General features: G+C 29.0%; 1 protein-coding gene across 1 annotated transcript in view; it reads right to left on the reverse strand.

Annotated features, from left to right (window-relative positions):
• Window positions 1-18,915: 18,915 nt before the first annotated feature.
• The window catches only part of LOC107449173 (uncharacterized), a 38,859-nt gene continuing 31,766 nt past the window's right edge, over window positions 18,916-26,008 (reverse strand). The window contains exons 3-5 of the mRNA XM_016064626.4: window positions 25,021-25,290; window positions 22,446-22,540; window positions 18,916-19,815 (exon numbers count right to left, since the gene is read on the reverse strand). Coding sequence (XP_015920112.1) covers window positions 19,474-19,815; window positions 22,446-22,540; window positions 25,021-25,290 — 707 coding nt within the window. The 3' untranslated portion in view covers window positions 18,916-19,473. The remainder of the gene's footprint in view (window positions 19,816-22,445; window positions 22,541-25,020; window positions 25,291-26,008) is intronic.

The raw sequence follows: 26,008 nt of genomic DNA on the forward strand, positions 1-26,008 counted from the left end.
AAGTAATTTTTTTCAATCAATTTGGTAGGAAAAACTATATAGTACTTCACCGCATTTGAATACAGAACTAAAGTACCGATATATCGTTTCCTACAAGATAAAATTAAGAAAAATAACGTTTTTTGTTAGGCCTAATAAACTCTAAAATATGTATGCTTGTTGTACACATACAGTGGGACCTATATTGTTGTATATAGGACCAGTGGCAGTATTGTATCTTGGACCAGTCTAAAGTATGTGACACTAGTACTTTCGAATGCCAGTTTGCACAAATATATTCCCCCTATCGACTTTGCAATTTACAACAAGCAAATTTTTTATGCTGTATCTAAATTTATACATTTTTGAAACATTATTTAAAATATTATTTGGCAAAACGTTTCATTTGATTTGTTTAAACTACTGAAGGCTACTTGAAAAGTTTATCAAAAATAACCTTCATTTTTATGAATTTCAACTTACTAGTTTAGAAAACAAGAACTCAAATTATCCAAGGTACGACACGGTGTTGTACCAATTTTAATTACTTTAAAAAAAAAAAAAAAATTCTGAAGTGTATATCGGAATTCATTCACAAAAAAAATTACATTTATCGACAAAAGTATCTCTCTCATAATTTTTATGTCATTAGAACCACCACATTCTGCAGAAAAAATGAAAACTTGAAATTAGTACACTCTCCCCTTTATGTTAAATCCAAAATTTAATATAATGTAGATCCATGCCTACAAAGGTTTAATTACACCCTAAGGGATTTCAATTCTGTAACTAACTATAATTTTAGTTACACTTGGTCTGCCATCTATTAACATTATTTTGCGTCCTCAAAAAACTGTGAGTGGTAATCAAATTATCAACAATCTCTTCGTAATATTTACATAGTGTTCCGTAATCATCACCCATAATATATAGTTTTATAATTATAAAAAAAATATAGAGAGAGACGAATTCTGAGTTTCAGTTTAATATTTAAGTGAGGAAAACAGTAAAACTTTTTACCAAAACGTATGAATTATTGTTAAAAGGCGATGTAAAAAAACAAACACTGAAGCCTGTTTGATTGCCAAAGGAAATGCAAAGGAGTGGAAAAGCAACTACTAGAAACACTCTCAAATTTTATTTTTAAAATAGACTGGTTTCAATGTTTTTAATCTCGTCATCTTCTAAAGTGATTTTGATAACGTTTCTGTTTCTTCCTCGTTTAAATATCGTAAAGAAATCAAAACATTAAGGGTCACGCATTAAATTGAGTTGGCGTCCCTTATTGTTTATGTATTTTTTAATTTCATTTTGGAAAAGGATTTTTAAAAAAAATTAGTTAAACGGCGGTGATTACTAAACACCCTGTATACAAAAAGCAACTAACTTATTTGAGATTTCGGACTATTAACTAGGCTACCCTGATGAACCATTACTCGAATAATAGGAATACATTACTGTAATATAATGATTCTTTTTAATTCATTGTGCGTATTTTTTTTCACTTAAACTTTGCGGCAACCTTTTTGACGCATGCTTAGTTATTTATAGGTTCTTTGAATTTAACGTAGCTAGAAAGTTACGACTAACGGGTCTTATATTGTTTTTAAAATTAACCCGATTAGGACCATGATCATATGCGTGATCACGCGATTCTCTCTTTCACTGTATCATAAATGAACCTTTCTGACTCCAACGGCCTATGATCACAAGAACGTGATCTTCATTTGTTACTCTCGTATTACATCACGTATATATGCGTATTCTTTAATACGCATATTCTCGAAAGGTTCCGGGCGTTCTTTTCCCAGGTCCTAAACGAGTTAATCTGAACTATTTAATGTATTTGTCATACACAAAAATATTGTGAAATAATCACATTAAGCTCTTAAAATCTATGATAGTTGTGCTTGGCATTTACATTAGGTTATTTATGCTATTATATACCAAATAAACTGTTGTTATTTTTATTTATTTATTTTGATAAAACGTTTGTTTTCTTAATAATAAGTTATTTCCAGTAGACATTTCACGAACGAACGAAAGTTATTTTTAAAAAAACTGAATCAATAATTTATGGAACTACGGTGCAGTTTATCGCATTCTTTGACTGGTATAAAAAAGACATTTAATATGATTGTGAAGAGGAATGTGTAACTGAGAAACTTGGCCAATTGTCGTAACTTTCCAACTACGCTAGAAACTCTCTCTTTATGTTCCTTTCGTAATCACAGCACTTAAATAGCAAACATTGGCCCCGTCCCGTCATCTCCGGACTGACTAGTAAAAATTACTTGTTTTTTATTTAAAAAATACTCATCACATTTAGCACACATATATACAAACTCTGAAAGTTTAAACTCGTTATGGCATCACAATAAAATACAAGAAATGTAAAAGTTTTTAAAAACACGTCTAAATATAACTACACAACTATGTTTGGCCGATCCAAAAATGTTCGTCCACCGTAACAAGATGATGGAAGGTCAAATCATGGTACGAGTACATAGAGGTTACGCAGAAACGCGTTTAAGAACTGCACCGCGATCTGAACTCTCTCTAAATCTTCTTACGGTAGATGAACTATAATAAATGAAATATGTAAACAATATGTTGTGCTCTAACCTTGAAGAGGACAAAAACTTTTTTGATTGCATTTGGTTAAAAAATAACTTATTTTAAATGGTTCTTTCTTTTTTTAAAGTTGATATTAAAGCATTAAAAAAATTAGAAACTAATAACACACTTTTTTACATAGCATCACAAAGCTGAATGCAATAATTATTGCATTCAATAATATTGGATCAAGTTTCAAAAAATTATTCGCAAATTATACTTCGAATTAATGCCCAGCCACAAAATACATATACGAAAAACATCTACATGAAAAAAGTGGTAGAATAAACTTATTTATATTAAATGGATATTTCTTTCTGTAACCAACAACCTAAGATTTAAAAGCACACCGTGGTTTGACATTAGATCCAAGCACAAATATTTACAGCGTTAATAATTTATGCAACTCAAAACTATCTTGTTTCTGCAAAATGAATGCTAATGCTACCACTTTTTTCTTTCTTTTTTTTAAGAAAAAAAGAGCCTTCCTTTTAAAAAGACAACAATAGAACAAGAAAATGTGTTTCTCAGTTCCTAGTGTTTGCGTGAAAGCGCAAAACAATGAAAATATTATTAAACGATGCCAACTTTTATTGTACACAAAGCACATATTTTTGTTACAAATCTTCCACAAACAGCGTAGAAGCTATGATTTGATGCAATATGGATGAATAACCGAGACTCTTGGACATTCAGAATGATGAAATCTTTACTTTTCATTTATCATTTATTTACCTATATATTTAAAAATGTGGATACTCTGGTGTCTGCCAAAGAGTGAAACACACGTAAATTTTACAAAAACACATGAAATTTCAACCGCCCAAATGTCCGAGTTCTATAGGGTAACCAAAAAGAATGGAAACAGCCCTATATCTCGAGGTAAATATCGCGAGGCCAAGTTTAGCGTCATAAGATAGATTTTTTCTATTTACCATGTTTTAATTTCTGCAATCTCTGACTTGCCATTTCTTGAGATATCTCTATTCTAAGCAATTGGTATCTCATTTTCATTTTGCGATTGCAGCGCCATCTGTGAAACAAATTGTAAGATCTTGTAGATCAAATTAAGGTATTTTATTATGAAGAATCCAAGTTCCCCTTTCCCCCATCTCTTGGGGGTACTCATGATGGGGTACTCACTGACTGTATCCTTTGAACATTTTTCACACGAGTATTTTTTTAGATTTTTAGCGTTTTCAATGTTTTGTGATGAAATTATTAAGACATTACAATTAACATTAACAATCAACATTAGATACAATCAACCTAAACAATCAACATTAGATAAATGTATTTTCTTTTCAGATCACCTAGATACAATTTATGCAAATTGATTTTTATGTATAAATTTTTCGATGCTAACCCTGAATTCGGATTTAGTGAGCATTTTTCTGCTTCATAAACTCCTCGTTAAGAGCGGATTTTGCTGTGCTTAAAATTGTAGAATTAAGTAGTAGTACGTTTTTTACGTTACACTAGAGCTGCGCAATGTGTCATTGATGGCAATCTGGAAAACATCCCTGTAGATAACCCGAAGACATGCCATCACAAGTTTGATCCTCTGCAGATGGGATGGCTCCTTCTCTTTCGTAGCCCGAAGCAGTTAACGAGGACCGATACCACTCACCCTCGATCCCTTCGTCGGTCTCCCACCAACTCACTGACCGCTGCCAGTGATGCTTGTGTCTAATGATTAGTTTATTGGTCCTGTACTAAAAGATGAATGCATTTGGAGATTCTTTAAATACTAAATTCAGATTTAAAATGCTGCTCAAAGAGAATCGTGCGACTTTAAAAATTTAAGTGTCTCACTCTCAAGTGTGTATTGCTCGAAACACTTTTTTTTTAAACTTTCGAAACTAATAAAGCCCCTAAAGAAAAAATTTTATATGATTGAATAAATTTTTGAAAAGCCCGCAAAAAAATCGCATTTTTCTTATACCATTCGTAACAATAACTGATTGAATTGTATGCAAAGCAAGAATATTCTTCAAATACTTTTTATCATTGTCTTGATGCACTAAACAATATACAGTTATGAGATAATAAAATTATATTGAAACGCAATGTGCTTATCAAAATTATGGTAAACTTCATAAACGCAGTTTGCAGCAAATAATACCACAAACAATTTGAGGCTACCCAAAAAGTTGATTTCATCAAAACGCCGAACAAATTATTCCAACCAAGTCCTATTTTTCTGGGTCTGTCCTGCACCATTTTGGTTTCTATAAAGTCAACTGTAAATGCGAAGATTTATCAAAATGGTTAAAAACCACATACTACTAGAGCTAGTTTTGACTCATGTCAATTTTCTTGTAAAAATAACTTTCCTCTAGATAATTGACTGACATTTTTAATTATACTTTTGCCTCTTATAGAACTCTCGTAACATATAGTAATTTTCCTCTTCTTAAATGTCCCGCAGTGGACTGATCATGAAGATATGGTTCCCAGTAGAACACTGCATCACTGGCTGTGGCGTGACCTTCGAGACTAGGAGGCCTGCCTAAAACCAGAAGCATTAGTCATCACGAGCAGGGAGTAGGTTTGGAGGGAGCATCGATCGCTCTGCTACGTTTATGTGAGCGATTCAAAGCTTGTCCTATTTTTATTTAGATTTATTTATTTAAAGAAGATTAGGAAAGGATCCTTTTTGGATTATAACTACAAGGAACAATTCTATCAAAGGTGAGTCGAAAAATTTCTATACTATGCACTTTAAATTTGCTTTAAACATGAGCTGTTTACTATTTTAGTCTCTAAGCCTAACATATGAATTCCATTGGCAATATTCCTAGTTATTTGAATCTAGTTATTCTAAAATTATTCCTAAATTTTCTGGTCGCAAATAAAAGAATAATTTATTTTACAAATTCTTGATTCCTTAAATAAACTTCATTCTATATCTATAGTTGACTATTTTTTCAGAAACAAAGTTATGTTACATAAACAACTAAGTTAATAGTCTTGTTTAGACTATTAACTTAGATTGCTAAGAAAGATCGCTTTATTTTTAAATTTTAAATGCATTCTGTGCTTCAGAGCCTCAATTTTAGTTTCCAGCTAAATTTTTATTTATATAAGTGAAAGCAGAACATTTTATTAGGAGTGTTTTCGTTTAGTATTGTTATATAACATTGTTCGTATCTAATATTTTTTCACCGAATGTGAACTTTATTTTCATATTTTAAGCTTTTGGTTAAATAAATTTTTTGTTAATAATATTTCCCTTTAAATTTTTGGGCTTCTTTATATGATTAGGACTTACCCTCTTTAATTAATTTTTGCTAGTTAAGCAAAAAATCCTTCCAAACATGTCGTTTTAATTAATTAATTTTATTATTAATTAAGAGTTTACATCCTATTTTATAAGTTATACAATAAGGAAAAATTTATATTGCTATCATAAACTGTAATCATGATTGTCATGTCAAGTTTTTAAATATATTTTCCTTACAGATGCCGAACACATGCTGTGTGTAAATGCAATGGTAACTATAATTCACAAAATAAAATACATATATTCAGTTTCCCTAAAAATGAAGAGTTACTTAAAAAATGGGTTAAAGCGATACCAAGAACTAACCTAATTGTAACTAAAAATACTAAGGTAAATTACTTTTTATAATTTTTACTTAAATTAAAAATCTATTCATATTTTTTACTAGCTTTACTCATGCAAATAATTAAATATATGTAGTCTGGCTTTAAAGTTAAATTATTTACTAACATTTGCCCATTAATTTTATATGCAGTGTTACAAATGTATGTTATATTAAATTTAATTATGGAGTAGTCAAAGAAAAATACTATAACCATTTTTTTTTATTTGGAAAAATGTACATAGTTACCTAGGCATATATTGATATCAATGAAAGTTTTTAAAAATGCTCCACTTGGCACTTTTTTTTCATTAAGTGTGATTGGGCAAATAGGTTAACAATCAGGCTACTCTTTGATGATTTATTTCTATATAATTGATGTTACTTACGATTTTGTGAATATTGCATAGCTATTTCGAATTTAAAATTGAGGTAGGAAAATAAAGAATAATTTTGTTCCGAAAGAGAGAACAAAAAACGAAAGAAAACATTTTAAGCTGTCTAACAATAAGTTATGTTGATGTATAGGTAAAGAATCTGAATATATTTTACCTATAATATAATAAGAAAATAAGAAATGAAATTTTTTTACCATAATACATTAATAATTTTTTTTAAAGAATGAGAAAAATTAAAGGAATTATGAAAGATATAAATAAATTTAGTTAGTTTAAAATAATTTGTTTGTATATATACTCAGTGATACAAATGATTTGATAGATAATTTTTCCCTTTAAGAATATTGTTCATCAAAAGAAAATAAAAAATTGCATGCATATTTAAATAATCTAACAATTCATTATATCAAGATGTGTGTAGTAGAAAAAATATTATTTTCATCATTTTAATAAGTTTTTAAGCATACTTTGTATATTTATGAAAATAATTACACAATGTGATAGTATATGTTTTTCAATAAGTTATTAGAGATTAGATGAATATGAATTAGTGTTACCTGAAATATTCCTGTCTTATTGTGAATGTCTATATAAAAATCGCCAATGTAATTTTCGAATAAAATATTCTACTTCAGGTCTGTGAAAGACACTTTCAATCAGACGATATTGAGTTTGAAACAACGTTCTATAAGGTTCTACAATAAATAAAAATTTAAGTAAATTTCATTTTTTAAGTTCAATAGTTTTCTGAAAAAAAAATTTCTTTTTTACTAAATTTAAAAGGTTTTAAAAATTAAATTGTATATTTAATGCATGCAATTTAAATTTTTTAAAATGCATACAATTTAAATTTATGAAATCTGCTAAATTTTGCAAATTCTGCTAAATAAACATTTTTTCAAGCTATTTTTTCTTTTTCTATGCAATGTCATCAGATTTATTAGTGATTAATACATCAGTAGGATTTTATTTATTAGCCATTTATTATTTTTTTAAAAAAGAGTATTTTTCACCCAATTTTTTAATTTTAGAAAATATTTTCCATTTCGGGTATTTCTTGAATGTGAACAAAAGTTTTTAAGTATATTCAATTCCTTTATTAAAAAAAGAAATTTATGGTAAAAAATTATTTTTCAAAATTTTTTATGTAGATAAAACTAAATCCTAAATATTCCATTTATTGCATTATTGTCAGTGACAACACTAAATAATAATCGTAAACCGAAACTTTGATTAAATCAACTGCTTGCTTTTTTTTTTTTGCTTGTTTGAAATGTTTTTGTAAAAGTATTACGAAAACATTTGTTTAAAGTATTTATTAAATGTGGGCTTTAATCTTTTTTATTTGTTTTGTATGTCTGTTGTGGTTGACCAATAAAATTGCTTTGTAAAAAAATGTTTTAGTTCCTTTTTTATTATGTTCAGATAAATTTAACAAATTATAATTGAACAATTTTGTTCCATACAATATGGTTCTATTTAATGGAGAAAAAAATATAAAATGTTTAACTAAATCTAACAACTTTTTTCTTGATAATTATTCTGAATTTGATTACAAAAGTTGAAAACAGTTCTGCTAGCTAACGCGTGACTTCGTTTTTTAAGAGTAATATTTTGTTTCTAATAAAAGTTATGGTGTTAAAAGAATGCCAGGAAGATAGTCATATTTTTAATAAAACCAGGTAATAGAAAAATTTATTAATCAAAGCAATTTCTTGTTATTTCTATATTTATTATTCGTGATTACTATTATGAAACACAAAATTAGGCTCTACTTTTGTCTCGAACATAATTTGTAAAATAAAGAATATTACAAAAATTTGGTTAAAATTTGAAGAATTGTCTATATTATCATTTTTTTACTACCACTCTATAATATAGTTGCTGAAATGATAACATGCAAAGAATCTCGTTTTGAGAAAAATCGCCGACTAGAGAAGTATTTCTTCTCTTTCACCGCTGAAGCTCTTTCCCTCCCCGTGATGACTCATTGAACGAGTAAGCTGGCCGCCTCTAGTCTCGAAGGTCACGGCTGTGGTCAAGGCAGCCTGCGTAAGGACCGAGGGTGCGTGTTATCGATCCTCGTTAAACTGTTCTACTGTAAAATGCTAGGCTTCGCGTGTCGATCGTCACGCTACCAAAGCAGGAGAGCCATCTCCTCTGCAGAGATCAAAATTGCGGTGGCATGTCTTCGGATTATCCTCAGGTATGTTTCCCAGATCATCGCTAATAGCCCATTGAGCAGCTCTAGAGCGACGTAAATAAAGTACCTATCTACCTCTTCTTAAATATTGTCTTACTTTAACTGATATCCGAAAACTTTTGCCCATCTGAAAGACTATCAAGATAACAAATTTCTTTCTTCATGCAGAGAGTTTGATTGAGATATATTACTAGTAATACAAACTACAATAGAAAGGAGAAAAAAAACCATAATCGAAACGATAATTGTGATTAAACATTTCAGCATTTACTAAATCCAGTAGCAGCAAGAAAATTTTTACCTGAAATTATTATCGATTTTGAAATAAAAAATTATTTAAACAAAAAAAAAAGGGGGGGAAAAGATGATGTATAGGAACGATGTTAGCAGAAACATTCTGATTGTGCGTAATATCAGAGGAGGGTCCGTGATGTTTTTCGTATAATAGATTGAGATGACAAGAATAGACAACATGAATAAGCATAGACTTGAATGTTGACCAAAGCAAAAAATAATGTGAATAAAGCACAAATGAAAGTATAGAAATGGACATACTATAATTTCGGTTCTGTTTAAACACGAAAAGAAAGTAGAGAAGTAAAAAATGCAAAATGGTTTAACAAATAGGGATTGAGAAACAAGTTTGAGCAAGAATAATAACAGAAGGGAGATAAGAAACAGGTGTGAGGGGGTTAGGTGTGAATCCCAGGGTGCAAAAGATTAAATTAGATCGGATTTCTAAACTTTGGTAAACTTGAATTGAAAAGAAAATCTAAAAATAAAACCGTCTGATTAATTGCATAAAAAACACTTGAGCAATATTTGATGCTGTTTGATTGCCTTTATTCGGTAGATTTGAGCTTGGAATAGCAGTTTTTTCAATATTATATTTAAGAAGCACAGAAAATAGTTCAAATAGGTAGAACTAATTGTTATTAACTTCATAATATATGCGAACGGTTTCTCAATTTTTAAGAGAGAACAATTTATTGAAACCACTTTCCATAAAAGAAATCGTTTGACTGAAGAACGACATCATTAATGCATGAATCGAAAAATACCATTTAGTTACATTAATCGTAGTTGAGCAAGAAGCAAAACAAATTAACAGTTCACAGGAAGATTATGCTGTAGGTATTGTACAGAAATTACAGCCAAAAACAAATATTGACATTTAATAAAAAAGATGCAAATTGCATTAAAATTACAGCTAATAGCATAAAAATTAGAAAGCTAAATTAACTGTTGACCGAACAACTGTTAAATGTGAATATTTTCCTCATTCTTCGCTCTAAACGAAAATCGACTCTGAAGCGTGGAAAGAGATTTTCTTTCCTTCATAATTACACAAAGCAAAGCTCGTTACATGATAGAACCTCTTTCTTTGTTTCCAAAATCATCTTACTTATGAGGCAAGTATAAACATCAAACAAAACAGTTAAGAGACTCCGCCCCGTTCGCGTTGTGCATTGACAAACAGGCTTTAAGAAAGATTGCACGTGAATAGGCTTGATAGATTGCCTCTTTTAAAATGGCTATTCAGTAAAAACCGGAAGAAAAATATAGAAAACTTCTGGTGTATCCCTCCGCTTATGTAATGTTTATGACGCGATGTGTGAATAGGCTTGATATCTTAAGAAATTTAATTATTTTGATTTGTCTGCAAATTTACGCGTAATTTTACGATTCATAAAATTTTTCTGTAAGTTATAAATTTTAAAATATCGTGAGCCGTAAATAAATTTAAGAACTTTAACAGTACAACATAAATAAAGCGTTAAATTTGCTTGGAGTGTTATCCCTTATTTGGCTATGTCTTTGTAAAATTTCACCGTTTGTTATTTTTTGGGTAGCAGCATAGTATGCCTGCGAAGTCTGCCGAATTCGTTTGTTTCGTTGAAATTTAAATAGAAAGAACTCGCTGTATTGTAAACACAACAAATGAATGTTGATAATGGATGGCGCGCTTTTTCACAAAGCTTAGACGTAAAAATAAATCGAAAGTAGTAGCCCGAAAGTTTTATGATATTGGTTGGCGATATTGGATAGAGCGCTTTTTAACAAAGCTTAGACGTAAAAATAAATCGAAAGTAGTCACCCGGAAGCGTATAAGCAGACCATACTGCGGATTGGAAACAGTTGGCGAAATTTTCTATTGGCGTTAAAGGAGCGTTCTCGACAATCGCCAAACAGCTGTGTACTTATGTTTTTGTTTTGTTTTCGGTATCACGTATCTATCAATCACCAAGTTAGATATGGGTGTGACATTTCATAGTTTCAGTTAAGCAGGTCTTCATTAAATTCTTCTGCATTAAATGAAATATAAAGCGTATTTTTTTTTCTTGTTATAGCGCCAACATAATCGTTTGTACCTGTTAACTAAATTGTGTTTATAAGCGTTTTTTAAAAGGTAATAAGACTAAGATAAAAAAATTTCTATAATTATTACCTCCATAACCAGTTCTATATTTTCATAACTTTCATTAAATGTATTTCGAGTAGTGAACTTCTTTTCCTACTCATCCACTAATAAAAATTAATAATTTCACAATAACTTTTAATTCTTAATAATGAAATTATTATTACAATAAAGTTTGTTTACTTAAAAGATTTCAATTTTTTTTTAATTGTTTAGCAGAGACTTTGTTTCCAATTCTATATTCATTAATCAAACTTAATGGTTTTGCTCGATAACTATTTACAATTTTTTTAAAATTGTATTTAATTTTCAGTTATTATGAAATTCTTTAAATATTTTTCGACGTAGAGATTATTTAACAATAATGCGAAAAGCTGAAATTTATAAATGTAAAATACTTATAAATGTTTAAGAGAATTTTCAGCAGCTATTTTGTACTAATTATTTTAGTTGAAATGTTCATTATACACATTTTTATAATAGTAATCGAAAAATTCATTGAACAATTGAGTATTACATTTTAAAATGCAAGTAGAATTTAATAATTATTTCATTTTATAATTGTAAAACGGTAGATAAGCAACTTCGTCATAAAGTTTTACATGATACGAGAATATTATACGATTGCTTTATAATGAAAGAAAAACAATTTAAGTTTTAAACTTTTTGTGGAAAAGAAAAAGAAATGAAATTTTTTCCTGTCATCGGTGTTAGCGATTAGAGAGTCTTTTATCTTATAAATATTAAGTCAATATTGTTCCCTTTTAAATAAAAATGCATTTTGCTCCGAAAAAAAATTACTTGAATTCTGTCATATTTTTGGATTTTGTCAATAGAAATTCCCTAATTATTGCAGCAAAAACTTTTAAATTTCTAATCAAATTTTCCTTTATTATAATTTTGTGTAAATAATTATTAATAATAATATAAATGACTATTAAAAGGAATTAATTGAGAATGTCCAATTTTAGTGAATTAACTGTTTACGCAATCAGATTAATAATTTTTTTCATAATTTACAAATGGAGAAAAAGTCTTTTACAGTTTAAAAGTGAAGAGAAAAATAAAGTTGAGATTAATTTTATAAAGTAAGCACAACTGGAAGGAGGTTGAAGTAATGGCATTAAAATCAAAATTTCAAAAGAAAAAAAAATCACGTTTTAGTGTACAGTTGGAATTGGCGATGATAAAGCGTAAATGTGGTGGGAGAACGAAATTACAACTAACTTTTGATCTAATGATCAGATGTTTACGTTCTAGGACTCAATCTTAATGGATCGAGAGGGTGATCTCAAATATGCCAATTAATTACTGCACGCAATATATTTTAAGTTGGGAAATCAGACACCAAAACGCACTTACTTTGAGAAACTTTTTTTTCGGCGAATTCGGATTTTTGATCCCCAGTATATAGGGGTAGCCGCAATCTGGAAATATTGTCCCAATAGTTTGTTCAGGAAAGCGATGCAATGTTAGGACCCCCTACAGTTAACTTTACTTTTTGCGCATTTCACCATATCTCGGGAATTTTCCAATGAACTTTTAGTGAATTGAAAACTTTTTGCACTCAATGTTTTAATGTAGCTTTAATTTAAGAATTCTTTAATTCTATACAACTATTGTAAGATATTTACTTTTCACCTAACTTGTAAAATTAAAAAGTTAAGAATTCTTTACAAAATCACTCAGGCGAGGTGATTGTGTTTTATTTAAATCTTATTTAGAAAGTTTTTTACATTTAAAGTTTTTATCTAACTTTTGTTTTTTATTTTTCTATAGTTATTAAAAGTTGAGTTAATACTTTTTGATTCACATACAAATAAAAATGAATGTCGCCCTGCTTTGCATATTTCAAAGGAAATATAACTTAACATTAAACACTCAGGACTTACAATTATAAATCAAACAATCACTATATTTATTTATTAAAAAAACTCTTATGAACTGATAATAAATTGATCTAAGTCTTAAATGTGAGTTCTAAAACATATATTTTATTTAAACTTAATACATACATCTAGCCTCTGTTGTCGTCAATGGCTCAATTTTAAAATATAGTTTTTTTTATAAATTTTCTGATATTTTCATGTGATAGTATTAAGTTCGAGAATTAAAAATTTGTGTTTAAAAAAGTTGTTGAAAATTATAATTATTATTCATATTTGACAACAGGAAAGCTTTAATTGAAGGTTGAAAATTTTTTTTAAATATGTTATTTTTTTAATTATGTTATTTTTTTAATTACGTTACTTTTTTAATTATGTTATTTTTTTCAATTATGTTCTTAATTACTTAATTCATTTAACAGTATTCAGGAATCTATAAATATATGTTACGTATATATTATATGATCGTTGCAGAATAATCTGTACGCAATATATGTAAATAAAATATATTTTTAAAATTGCGCATTATCTATTAATTGCATTTATTATTCTAATATTGAAAGAGCATCAAGGTATCCATGACCTCCATAATAAATGAAGTATTTACGGACTTTTATGTATATTAAGGAACTGAATCAATTTTTCACGAAGTTTAAGATCTCATCTCATTGCAAAAAAAAGTAATTTAATAAATATTTTTTTTACAATAAATGCTTCTGGTAATGAAACAAACGCTTTCAAACTTAATTTTCTATTTAGTTTCACTCAAACTTGTTTCAAGACTCAGGTAAACTCCAGGTTTTCAGTCTGAACTGATAAAATAAAAAACACAGTCAAAACTCACATAATAACATACATTTGTTTTCTAAATTTACTTTTAATCAATTCTCATTAAATCAGATACAATTAGATATCAGTTATATGAAATCAGATATTTTGATAGATTCAGATTAAGTTTAAGATGAATAAATATCATTTAGAGTTTAAAACTAGTGACATAGGTCATTAAAGAAAAATCCCTTTATTTGTAAATTTTTCCCCCTTGAAATTATTGCACGTATTTCTTTTTTCACAAGCGAATTTCCGATTGCTTTAAAATTTTAAAAATATCGATTATTTCATTTGCAAGAAATTATTACTTTAAGGCGTGATAACATTTTTGAATACTCAAATTTTTTTTCTAGTAAATATTATGTCTTTGTTAATTTCTAAAAAACAATCTTAATAAAAAAGTTTACATAATTCTTTTATCAAAATTCATTTAATACAGAATATCACTAAAATAAATCAGGTTATGTTTTCTTACAATAAAAGTTAGATAGAATTAATTCTTCAGAATAGCGTTCCAATAAAACATGGTATTAAAATGTTACGTTATTTTTTGTGATTGGTTCATTAATAAAATATTTTTATTTCTTCGCAAACACAATTCCTGTAAGAATAAATTAAAAAATTAAATCTGTTATATCAAAAAACAAGATCGTTTTATAAAATATAAATTATTGCGTTTAATAAAATATAAATACAGTGTATTTGCAAAGTGATCCTAACAATAAAAAGGTTTTTTTCTTTTTTCATTCTCTACGAAAAGGAATTAATGAGTTATTTTTACAACAATTTATTCATCACACACTTACAAATTAATTTCCAGCTGAACAACACGAGCTTATAGAATAACGCAAGTTGCGTGAAAAAAGTTTTCTTTCAATCAGGTAAAAATAATATATATATATATATATATATATATATCCTGAACATAAACAATGTGCTGCAATCATCTTGACATTCAGGTCAGTTTGTAAATATCTTGGAACATAANTATATATATTCTTCAAAAAACTATGATTCCAATTAATTTCTAATAGAGATAGGATGAATAACTTATTTTGAAAAAATGAAATTTTAAAGAAATATACCTGCAGAAGCGTTTATTAATTTATTTATGTATTTTATTCATTATGGCTAGTCGAGGAGGAAAAAAAGAATATCGAATTGCGGTTTGGGTTAATGTAATTTCGATCTCCCACCACATTTACGCGTTATCATCGCCAATTCCAACTGCAATCGCCAAGTTTCCAGTCCGCGGTATGGTTTGCTTATACGGAACCCGGAAATCTTAGGACGAATTTTATCCCCGAGCGCTAACTAAGCTTAGCTTTATACGGTTATCCATCCAATGTCTATAGGCTCTGAAAGTTTGCCTTTTTTAAGGAAGCTAATCAATGATGACTTCTTTTTTTAATTTTTGGAATGTTTTATAATGAATATGATAATAATAAATTCACAATCCATCTATACCCTAGCTTATGTATATTTAAAATATGATACTCGTAGCATGATTGTATAATTTTTAGAGTTTTCAGCTCGTAACGATTGTTTCTTTTATACTGAAAATTAAAAACAATGTAAATAAATAAGAAAATTGATGAAATAATAATAGATTTGTAAAATTAAATTACCTTAAAAATATCACTAGTGTTGGTATGAATTAAAGTCAAGTTAATCACTCAAAAAGATAAGAAGATAATAATAATTTAAAAATTTAGCATCACAAATATTTACTTACAGGAATAATAAAAAGGATAAAAATACAAGCCATGCAGTAATAACGATTTGGAATTGCGTTTTGTAAAAAAAATGGTGTAACTCTATGAATCTAAGCCGAGCATTCAGGGTAAAATTTCGTTTCCTAAAAAGCAAATTTCAAAACACAGTAATAAAAAGTTATCAGTACGCATATGTTTGAGGCGTAGTCCCCAATTTTAATAGTAGAGAAAACTACTAACTTATTTCTCCCGTTTTCTTGCTGTAATGTTTAAATAACTTGCAAAATGATATTGGTTTGCTTTATGGTTTTAATTGTAACTCCAAATATGGACATTTGCGAACGTTAAGGGTGTTTTTCTATGTTCTCTCAAATCGGAAAGGTACAATTCGAGTTTCTTAAATTCAAAGCAAAGCTAAAATTTTAAACTATTTATACTATTTTTTCATAAAGAATTATTTAGACTTCAAAATAGGCAAATAGTTTAAATATTTAAAAGAATTTTGAGCTGAAAAATTGCTAATTTGGTGAGATTTTTCTATTTTAATAAAAATTATTAACATTGTTATTCGAAGCTCTCTCGCCAAGGATAATAAAAAAAGCCACAGTTTAAGTGCTTCACACTCGAGGAAAAACTATGAGTTTAAACTATAAACCATTTTGTCATAAATAATCATCTGAGCTTTTGAACGAATATTTTTAAATTTTATAACTTATTAACTTAAATATTTTATAAATTACTAAACTATTTTAAAAATCACCAATTTGGCGAGATTTTTCTAACTAAAAGAGAATTATCAAAATCGATTCACTATTTATGCACATTTTTGTAAAGCCCAGATAATGCAGTGTTGGAACAACTTTTCAATTTTAAAAATTTATATAGCAAACGTTTTCATTGTCACAAAACTGTGGCTTTTCTTCTAGTTGATTTTTTGCGCCATTTTCAGAATTAACATTGAGGGTGCTGGCTAAAGGAGGGCTAAATTTGATCTAACAGCCATGAATTACGGTTAAAAACGCACAACAGTTATAAAAATAGCATATTATTTTCTAAAAAGCGTCATTTTAAAAGAAAATAAGGCCTCCGTTAACATTAAACAGCCTTAAAAACAAAATTCCAAACACAAATCAGCACACTCATTTTTAGGTTTATCTTTTGGAAAGTACAAAAAAAAAAAATTTTTCTGCAGAAATTTTCGAATGATTTTTATCTTTTCTTCAGCATTATATTCAAAAGATGTCTTTCTCGTGCATCGGAGTGAAAAAAATGCTTGTGATTTTTCTATTCTCCTTTGATAATAATGAAAAATAAAGAATAATGAAGTAAAAAAATTTGGTTTTCTTTTCTGCAGAAGTTTTTGTTCTAAATTTTTTAATGCGGTCATTATTACTACACATAGTTTTTAAAATCCGATATTTTTATTACGATATTATTTATTACAACAATTGAATCTCGAAATGAAAACACGCATTTGATTCATCATCCGATTCGCGTGGTTTCGTCGTCGATCTTTTTATCTCCGGTAGTTACTGCTACGGATTTCACGATTTTTTAATTATTTTTTTAAAGTGATAATGATTTACAAAAGGCGAAAGAGGAAATAATTAGTGTGTTTTCCCCCTACAAAATGCGAGAACATCACCCATAATATTAGAATAAAAAAATTGCATATTTAATTGAAAAATTATTTTATTTCATCCAAAAAGAATTATTATTATTTTTTTTTCTTTGAATTTTTGACCCTTCTGTTACTTTAATTTAGTAACATGTCTATTTGTTATTTTTAAAAGTATCTTGCAGAAAGATATTATTATTAGAGGTATGTCGCAGAAAGCCCGAAAAAATTCTGCGACAGGGCCACCAAATTGCAATGACACATAAAATATCAACGACAGAAAACAATGTGACTTTTCTTTCTAACCTTTAATTATCGATTTGGATGATATACAATAGAGTGATGGTTTGTTTTATGGTGTTCATTTAAAATATGTTTGATACCGTGAATGCTCGGGTCTTTTCAAGAAAACATTTTTTCAGCGGTGCTTTCATTTTAACAAAAACATTCTCTTGTTTGCATGTTTACAAGATTTATCAACTTCCTGCTTTACTTTTAATAATAGAAATTACAAGATTAATTTCAAAATAATTCAGCAATAAATGCTTAATTGGTTTCAACTTGTGAAACTATCTTTAGAAAAGAAGAGTTAAAATTAAGTACTTAATTGTTGTGTTACAACAATTATTGTGCTACATGAAGGGAAAAAATTATTTATAACTTTTGAACCATTGGCGAATTTCTGTAAAAAATTGGCGTTCGTTTACATACGATCATTTATTGTTGTTCGAGTTTTGCAGGATTTACCTATGAAACCATTCTAATATTACGTAAGAACCTAAGGGGCTTGTGAAGATTTTATGTTTGCTGACAAGAGAGGACATCAGCAATGCTTACGTAAGACACTAAAATCCCGTCATGCTCAATTTTTAAAAAAATGAAACAAAAGAAAATTAGGATAATAACTATACTTAGAAAATTTTGAAATAAAAATTAAATTTGGGGAAAGAAAAAGCTGGCAAAAATTCTATATATTTTAAAATTTTATGAAATAAATTAAAAGTTAACTTTGTTTAATAATGCAAAATTACATCTTTACTCAAGTTTAATCCTAAAATTCTTTAAATTAGAATTCCCGTATAAAATTAAAAAACGCTGTGTTTTTCTTACGTATGCATGAGAGGAGATTTGTGACTTATTTTTTGCTGACAAGGTATCAAAAGCATGCTTATGTAATATTTGCTCTTATTCGTTTACTTCTCATCCTAGCTATAGAAGTTCAGCATTAGTTATTAACTATATCCGAAAGTATGCAGTTAATTTTAAAATTTGAATAAAATGTTTGAATTCAGTAGTTTCTGAAAACCTTTATCTCATATAGCTAAAAAATTGTCACCATTGTTCCTCTTTCCACAAAAATTTTTAAGCCTCTTAATTAGTCATTGAAACAAAATAGAGTAAAATTTTACATTAGATTAAAATAATAAATCTGTAAAAGCAAAGCTGAAAAATATTTTCAGCCTTTGTTCGATTAATTTCAATGGCATTTATAACTTCATTTCGACAAATATAAGATATCGATCGCTAACTTAATAAATTATTTCTTAAGATTCATTAAATGCTGCAAAAGTTATAACTCAATATATAAAAATAATAACACAAATTGTAAAAAAATATATATATATTACTAATACACTATTGATTAATAACCATTCAAAATATTTTATTGATATTAATTATAATTAAATTATTGATAATAATTGCTATTAACGCAAATATACTAAAAATTATAATTTAAAAATGATGAATTATTACAATTAAATTATTAACGAAATTTGTTCTTCGAAGCTCTTTCGTCTTGGCAAACGCCCTAAACTTGAAAAAAAGCTATAATTTTAAACTCATGAAACTTTTAATAAATAATTTTGAAAACTTTATAAATAACAATGCAACATTGGTGTAACTTTTAAAAATTTAAATGTTTCAAAAACGCGTTTTATTTTGCAAAACGTGGCTTTTTTTTCGGGTTAACGTTCTTCGCCATTTTCACAATTAGCAAAAATGATAGATGCTAGATATAGGCCTTAACCTAACAGACGTGAGTAACTGTTACAAATTTGCAATAATTGCAAAAATGGCATATTACTTGTAGCATAATAAAATAGGCATAATAAATTATATAACTGGCATATAAATCGTAAAAAAACTTATTTTATGTGACGAGAGAGCTTTCGAAAACAGCTTTAAAATTATAGAAATTTCAAGGCTTCTTTTTAACAGCACCTGGAGAATTTTCTTGATACGATTCATTTTCATAAGCCAAAGAATTAAAATCACCCTTTTTTTCTAACTCGGGAGTTGGTACTTTTTCATCTTCATGGGCATTGTATGGTTGACCACTTGTTAGAGTAAAGCTTACGGCTCCATTTGTAATGTAATTTCGTCTCAAATCTGGTGAATCAGCATCAAAAGTTGGATTGCCGTAAGTTTCTGCACCTTTTCCTTCAGGGTCCACTTGTTGTTGTATAAGCTGCTTCCAAAATCGACGATTTTCAATGAGGTAAAGCAAAACTATCATTACATCCATACATATCACGAATATCTAAAAGAAATTTATTGTAAAGTTCTGACATATAAAATAACATTTCAGGAAATCAAGAAACATTTTGTAATTAACTCACAACAGCTACGCTAAGAGTTTTTAAGATTCTTAAACCGTTCAGTATCGGCGAAAGAAGCACGTCCATACGCTCACGTACTAAAGAGTCTGTATATGTACTAAGTACTAAATTGAGGCCGGTAAAACCATGGGCCGCTGGAATCGCTGTGAAAGGAGAATCTTCTGTACATGATTACGGTTGTGAACGTTTTAAAGATAATAAAATTAAAATACTAGTGGGCACTATACTGCACTCATGTTTGTGTACATTGCAACACCAAGAAGGGGTAACTTACAATGAAATGTAAAGTGATTTAAAACATGCAAATGATTAGAATTACAAAATCATTGCGCATGCTCATTTGTACCCCTATCAGTATTATGTGGAATTAAATTTTAGCAATTCTTTAATAGTGTTGTAATTTTCGCAAGCATTAATGTACTACAATATAGATCGATGGGCAGATGGTAGTAGTAACCACCAGATCTTTGCATCATGCTTCTTAGCCACCTAACCGTTTTTGGACTTTTTTTTCTGTCAGAAACATTGCATTAGAATGGATTTCAAACAACTATGACATAGAAGGAAGTCAGTGTAATCAGATACAACAAAAAAAATGTTTCAAGCGGGTAGTCGAACTCTGGATTAAGCCATGGAAAGTGAAGACAAAACCCTTCATACCTATTGGGTGGCACAAATTTATTGAAAAACAGCTAATATGAACAGTGGCCATTAAAAAATATCACCCTGAATAACTTTTGTTTTAAATATTAGATGTTTGTTCTAATAACGTACAAAATTCCAATCTTAATATTTCAGAGGGTTATACCTTAAATTAAATAAAACAAACTACAAATACAACAACAACAAAAATTACTGTGATTGAATAAGCGTGCCTTTTCTCCGTCGGATTCTTGACTATCAAAACATGGGGGTTAATCTCAATGTGGAAAATAGGGTCCCACTTATTAAGTTAGAAGAGCGGTCGATAGTTTGGACCCCTTAACATAAATTTTCCTTTTTGCGTATGTCACCATATCTCAAAAAATTTTTAGCCGATTTGTTAACGTTTTGCACAAAATTATAAAACTTGTTTGAGGCAAATCCAAGCAAAAATTATATTTTTATAATTATTTATAATTTTTATTACTTTTTTATTATTTTATTTAATAATGGGAGAAAAAATTTGAAACGTAAATTGGACAAATTTCTACAAAATTTTAAATAACAAATTGCAAAATTTGAGCAAAATGAGACCAACATTTTTGGAGAATTAAAAATTTTGAAACAGGAAATTTTTTTTTTTAAAGTTTATGACTCACAAACTATAAACAACCCATTTCATTCAAATTTTGAAATTTATCACAAAATAACAGAGTTTAATACAATATAGATATTAGTATGGAAAAGATTTATTAATATTATTAAAAAACGAAATGTTGTTCGAAAGCAAACTCATCAGAGTGAAATGCTTCTGCAAGGGATCTAATTAACAATATATCCTCAGATAAAATTTACAATTAAGATTATAAACTAGTTATTTAAGATGATCCCATAAGAAAAACTCTCACGGATTGAAGAACGCGGAGATATACTACAGGTACAGCGTGTCCAGTTCACTTTCTTGGATACGCACCTGGAGAGCATAGTATGCCTAAATAAGGTAGGACATCAGTATAAAAGTGTAAGAAGTGCATACAAGCGCTTAATTTAGGTAAGGCAAATCTCAATTAACCTTCATTTTTCGTCTTTTTTAGATTTAAAACCTAAATGCGATTTTCTTTTCCTTTATTTATTTCTTTCTCTTTTTTAATTTCTTCGTTGCAGTACTAACCTTCTTAACTTCGTTTGGGTATCACGATGAATTTTCATCCTTTTATGCCTTTTTCACAACTCTGGGGTCAAGTCAAAGTCGGCAAAGTAATCAGTCAAAGTCGGGAACACTATATAATCATAGGTTAATGGCTATACAGTTTGGATGGCTATACTCTTTGGAACAGATTAATTTATTTGGAATAAAATATATGAAAACCGACAGCTAAATGGCATAATCTGATGCCTGCTTGTTGACGTCACAAAACTTAAGAAGCTGATTGGTTAAGGGAGGAAAAACGTGGATGGAAAGTAGAACTTGCTGTACTATCATCCAAGGACCAAGAACTTGGATGATCATTTACACGATCCAAGTTCAAAGCAAAACAAGTTTCCATCAATTTCAATTACTCTTCGTCCAAGAACTTGCATCGTATAAACAGGCCTTAAGACACGGGTAAAAAGCAAAACTTGTCAGCGGAGAAGAAAATAATGGAGAATCGAAACATTGAGAATAATATTCTTACACCGATTTCAAATCTGTAGTACATGAACAAATCATAAGTTGAACGTAAAACAATAAAATAATAATTAGAATAACCAAATTGAAGAACGGGCCTAGTCAATTATTTATAAATTTACAAAATAAATTAAAATATGACTAAGTTTCTGTGACTTTAAAATCACAAGTAAAATAAATATAAAAATGATGACAAAAATTTACAGGTGTGTTTATATAATAATAGAGGTAAATATTTACTTGTATCCAGAAAGACCACCCTTTTTGAACACGATATTCTTGTTGACTGTTCTCAGAAATACTAATAAGAAGAGCTACCAATACTGAAAGAATACCTAAACAACAAATAGTACGTGTAACTATGATTTAAAGCATAAATACCTATTTAAAAAATAAGAAAACATGGGTTCTGCGCCAATTTGTCCCACACAAGTTTGTCGCGAAACAATTCGTCGTGAGCACAATTTGTGGCGGCGACAATTCTTTATGGGCAAAACTCATCGCCACGATAATTAGTCATGGGCACAACTCGTGGCAACGACAATTCACCAGCGTACAATTCGTTATGAGCACAATTCCGTGTAGGCACAGCCTGTCGCAACGACAATGTTGCAACTCGTCAAAGCAACACTTCGTCGTGAGCACAGTTTTTTCACACAAATAAAATACATCTTAGTCCAGTAATTATAGCAATAAAAAGTTGTAACACTAAAACCATTTTTTTTTTTTTCGCAGAAAGCTTTGCTAGAGCATTATAAATAGTACATAGTAAACTTTCTTACATTCCTCTATACGCTTCTTCCTTTTTTATTTTATAGTTTATAACCGTCGTTGAACAGCCGACCTAATTTTTTGGGTTTACTACTTATGTTCAGCTCCGCAGCCTTGTAATTTTGAACCCCATCCAGAAAACAAGGAATTCCTGGATCAAGTATTGGGAGAATTTGCCTTCGTGGAGGACTTTTTGATGAAACTAACCAGCATTTGCGTTACATGGAGAGGAAAACCACGAAAACATCCCACGGTTATCCTGACGGCAAGGGGACTCATGATCCTTCTATCACTGAGGATATTTTTACGTCAGCACTGTGCTCGGTACAAGCGGAATTCGTAGCAACCAGCCATCACTGGGAATCGAACCCGCTCAACCTCAATGGAAAGCGAACGCTCTATCGCTTGAGCCCTCACTGCTCTTCTCCCTTTTTTTGTGGGAAATGGGATAGATTTGTAATGGGGAAAATTCAATATATTCTACACCGGTAAGTGAGATATTTTATGCTGAATTGAATAAAACCACTTACGAGGTGATCGGACTAATAGTATGGAAGTTATATGGGTTTATGTACAAAAAGTACAAATTCGTATGCATCTGACATTGCTATCTAAGGCATTGTTTCGTTTCTCTTTTTTACGAGACTATACGAGAGAAAGTTTGAAAGCGCTTTATGTATAAAAAGTATTTATATTGTTACATACACTTATTACATTGCTATCTAGAAGCTATCTGAACATGTAAAGCCCGATGCAATTTTTTATGTTGAATTGAATGAGATAAAATTCAAGTCGATAGGATAAATAACTTTGAAATTATAAGGAATTTCTTCATAATAAGTACAATAAAAAATAACACTTTTATAACACAACAAAAAAAATTGCAACTTTTGAAATACTAATTTTTTCTGTTCTTGTTTTCTACACTCGATTAAGCAACAAAAAAAAAAAACACAGGAAAAAAATAGCTCCCTTTTTTGTATAGCAATGTTAGATGCGCGTATACAAGTGCAATATATATGAAGAGCGGTCGATAGTTTGGACCNTCGGCCACTCGAATTTTGATTATTAAAGAAACTGAAAAAAAGCTTAATATTCTGATATTGCAACCAAGTTTGGAATTCCAAAATCATTTTTTGGCCACATAGTAAAGAAGTTAAAGAATGTAAAGAGTGTGCACGATCTACCAAAATCATGTGTTCCCAAGAAAACAACTCAACATCAAGACGCGTTGATCCGAATGACCACAGAATATGAACTCAGTGAACTCACAGTAAGTAACCAAAGTGAATGCAGTTCGATTTTGTGCACATATATTGATTCGATTGTTCGATTTTGTGCATATATATATATATATATATATATATATGCATGCAAGCACTACCCTACAAAAATGGAAGAGACACTTTCAGTTTTTAACATTTTCTTTAAGTTCCCAAGAAATATTTAGAGGATTATTAAATAACTTTAGAGATGTATGCTTAAGTTGTGTGATTTCTCATAAATATTATTAAAGTTCAAAAATTTCAGAGGTTTAAAAATCCGGTAATAAATTATGAATGAAAACAAGAATTTTAAACACCATTTGCCAGAAAATATAGCAATAAACTTGTAACTTCGATTACTTTGGTTGTTATTTGCAATAACTGCATAAAATTTCAAACACCTAGCTTGAATGGTTAGAGAAATACAGACGCTTTTATAATAAAAAAAAAATAAAAAAAAATATATTAATTTTTTTTTTCGCTATAATTATTTTATATATTATATATAAATAAAATTTTTTTTTTATTTTAAATTAAACTAAACAAAATTCTTGGAACAATTTTAAATTAATGACAAAATTATCAATTAAAAATTTTAAAAAAATTTATAACAAATTACTCAATATATGAGTATTTGAAGTAGTTCCTTTCTGAGCAAAAAAAAAAAGTCAGAATTTCGTAGTGAATCGTATTTGGCAACTAATAAGAAAAGTTCGATTTGAGTACCTAAAAAATTTCTAGCAATTTTGAAAGTAGATTTTAAAAATAAAAAAACTTACTTGCAAGGACAGCGGCGGCGACTTTAGCTATGCACAAAACTTTAGGTTTGAGATTTTGAAGGTTCCGAAAAAAATGTGCAGCCCAGACAAGTTCGAGTGGCAAAAGTGCGAGAACAAGTAACAAATGAATGACTGCAAGTATTCCAGCAATTTGACAATAAATTGGAACTTGGAAAAAAGTATCCAAAGGATCGCAATCTTCTTTGTGTCGGGGTGCTTTGGTGGAACATAACACCCATAGACCATAATGACCCTCTTCTCTAGGTTTACCTAAACAAAATACGTTTGTTAAAAATTCAATTTCATATTTATAAAGAAAAATTTTAATTTATTTACCACTTTCATATTTCCAAGAAAGTAATAACAAAATTGATCTATTTTTAATTTTTTATATTGCAATGATTAGAAAAAGAGTGTTTGGATTAAGTGGATATTTTCTTGTGCTATCTACCATTTAAATTTCTAAAAATAATAAAATCATTTAATTAAAAATCAAGAAATTTTTCTTAATAATATATCATGGCAGGGTCGTATATTTCGTTTCTCCAAACTTTATGTGTAAATGGTAATAAATTTACGTTTTAAGATACCACTTTAATGCTTATAGTTATCGTAAAACAGGGATAACATGCAGCTGTATTGTTTTTACAAACGCTGTATTTCAAAAGCTCTGTTGTCAGACTAAATTACGCTATTTAGCGAATAATATATTATTTTTATAACTCTTGTGAGATTTTTTACAGTTAGGTTAGATTTTGCCCATATTTAGTCAGTGCCTTTATGCTAATTAAGAAAATGGCGCTTAATCTTCATATAAAGAAAGTTTTGTTAAAGCGGTTGTGTTCTAATTTTTTAACACTTGGAAACTTACTCCAACGCTACATTGTCTGAGCTCATAAATATTTTCAAAAATTGTGAATAATTAACAAGCAAAATACTTATCTAATTCGGTTTTTGTAGAGTAAGTAGACCACGAAGAAGGGCAATT

This window comes from Parasteatoda tepidariorum, chromosome X2 (genome assembly GCF_043381705.1).
Source record: "Parasteatoda tepidariorum isolate YZ-2023 chromosome X2, CAS_Ptep_4.0, whole genome shotgun sequence".
Taxonomy (NCBI): Eukaryota; Metazoa; Arthropoda; class Arachnida; order Araneae; family Theridiidae; genus Parasteatoda; species Parasteatoda tepidariorum.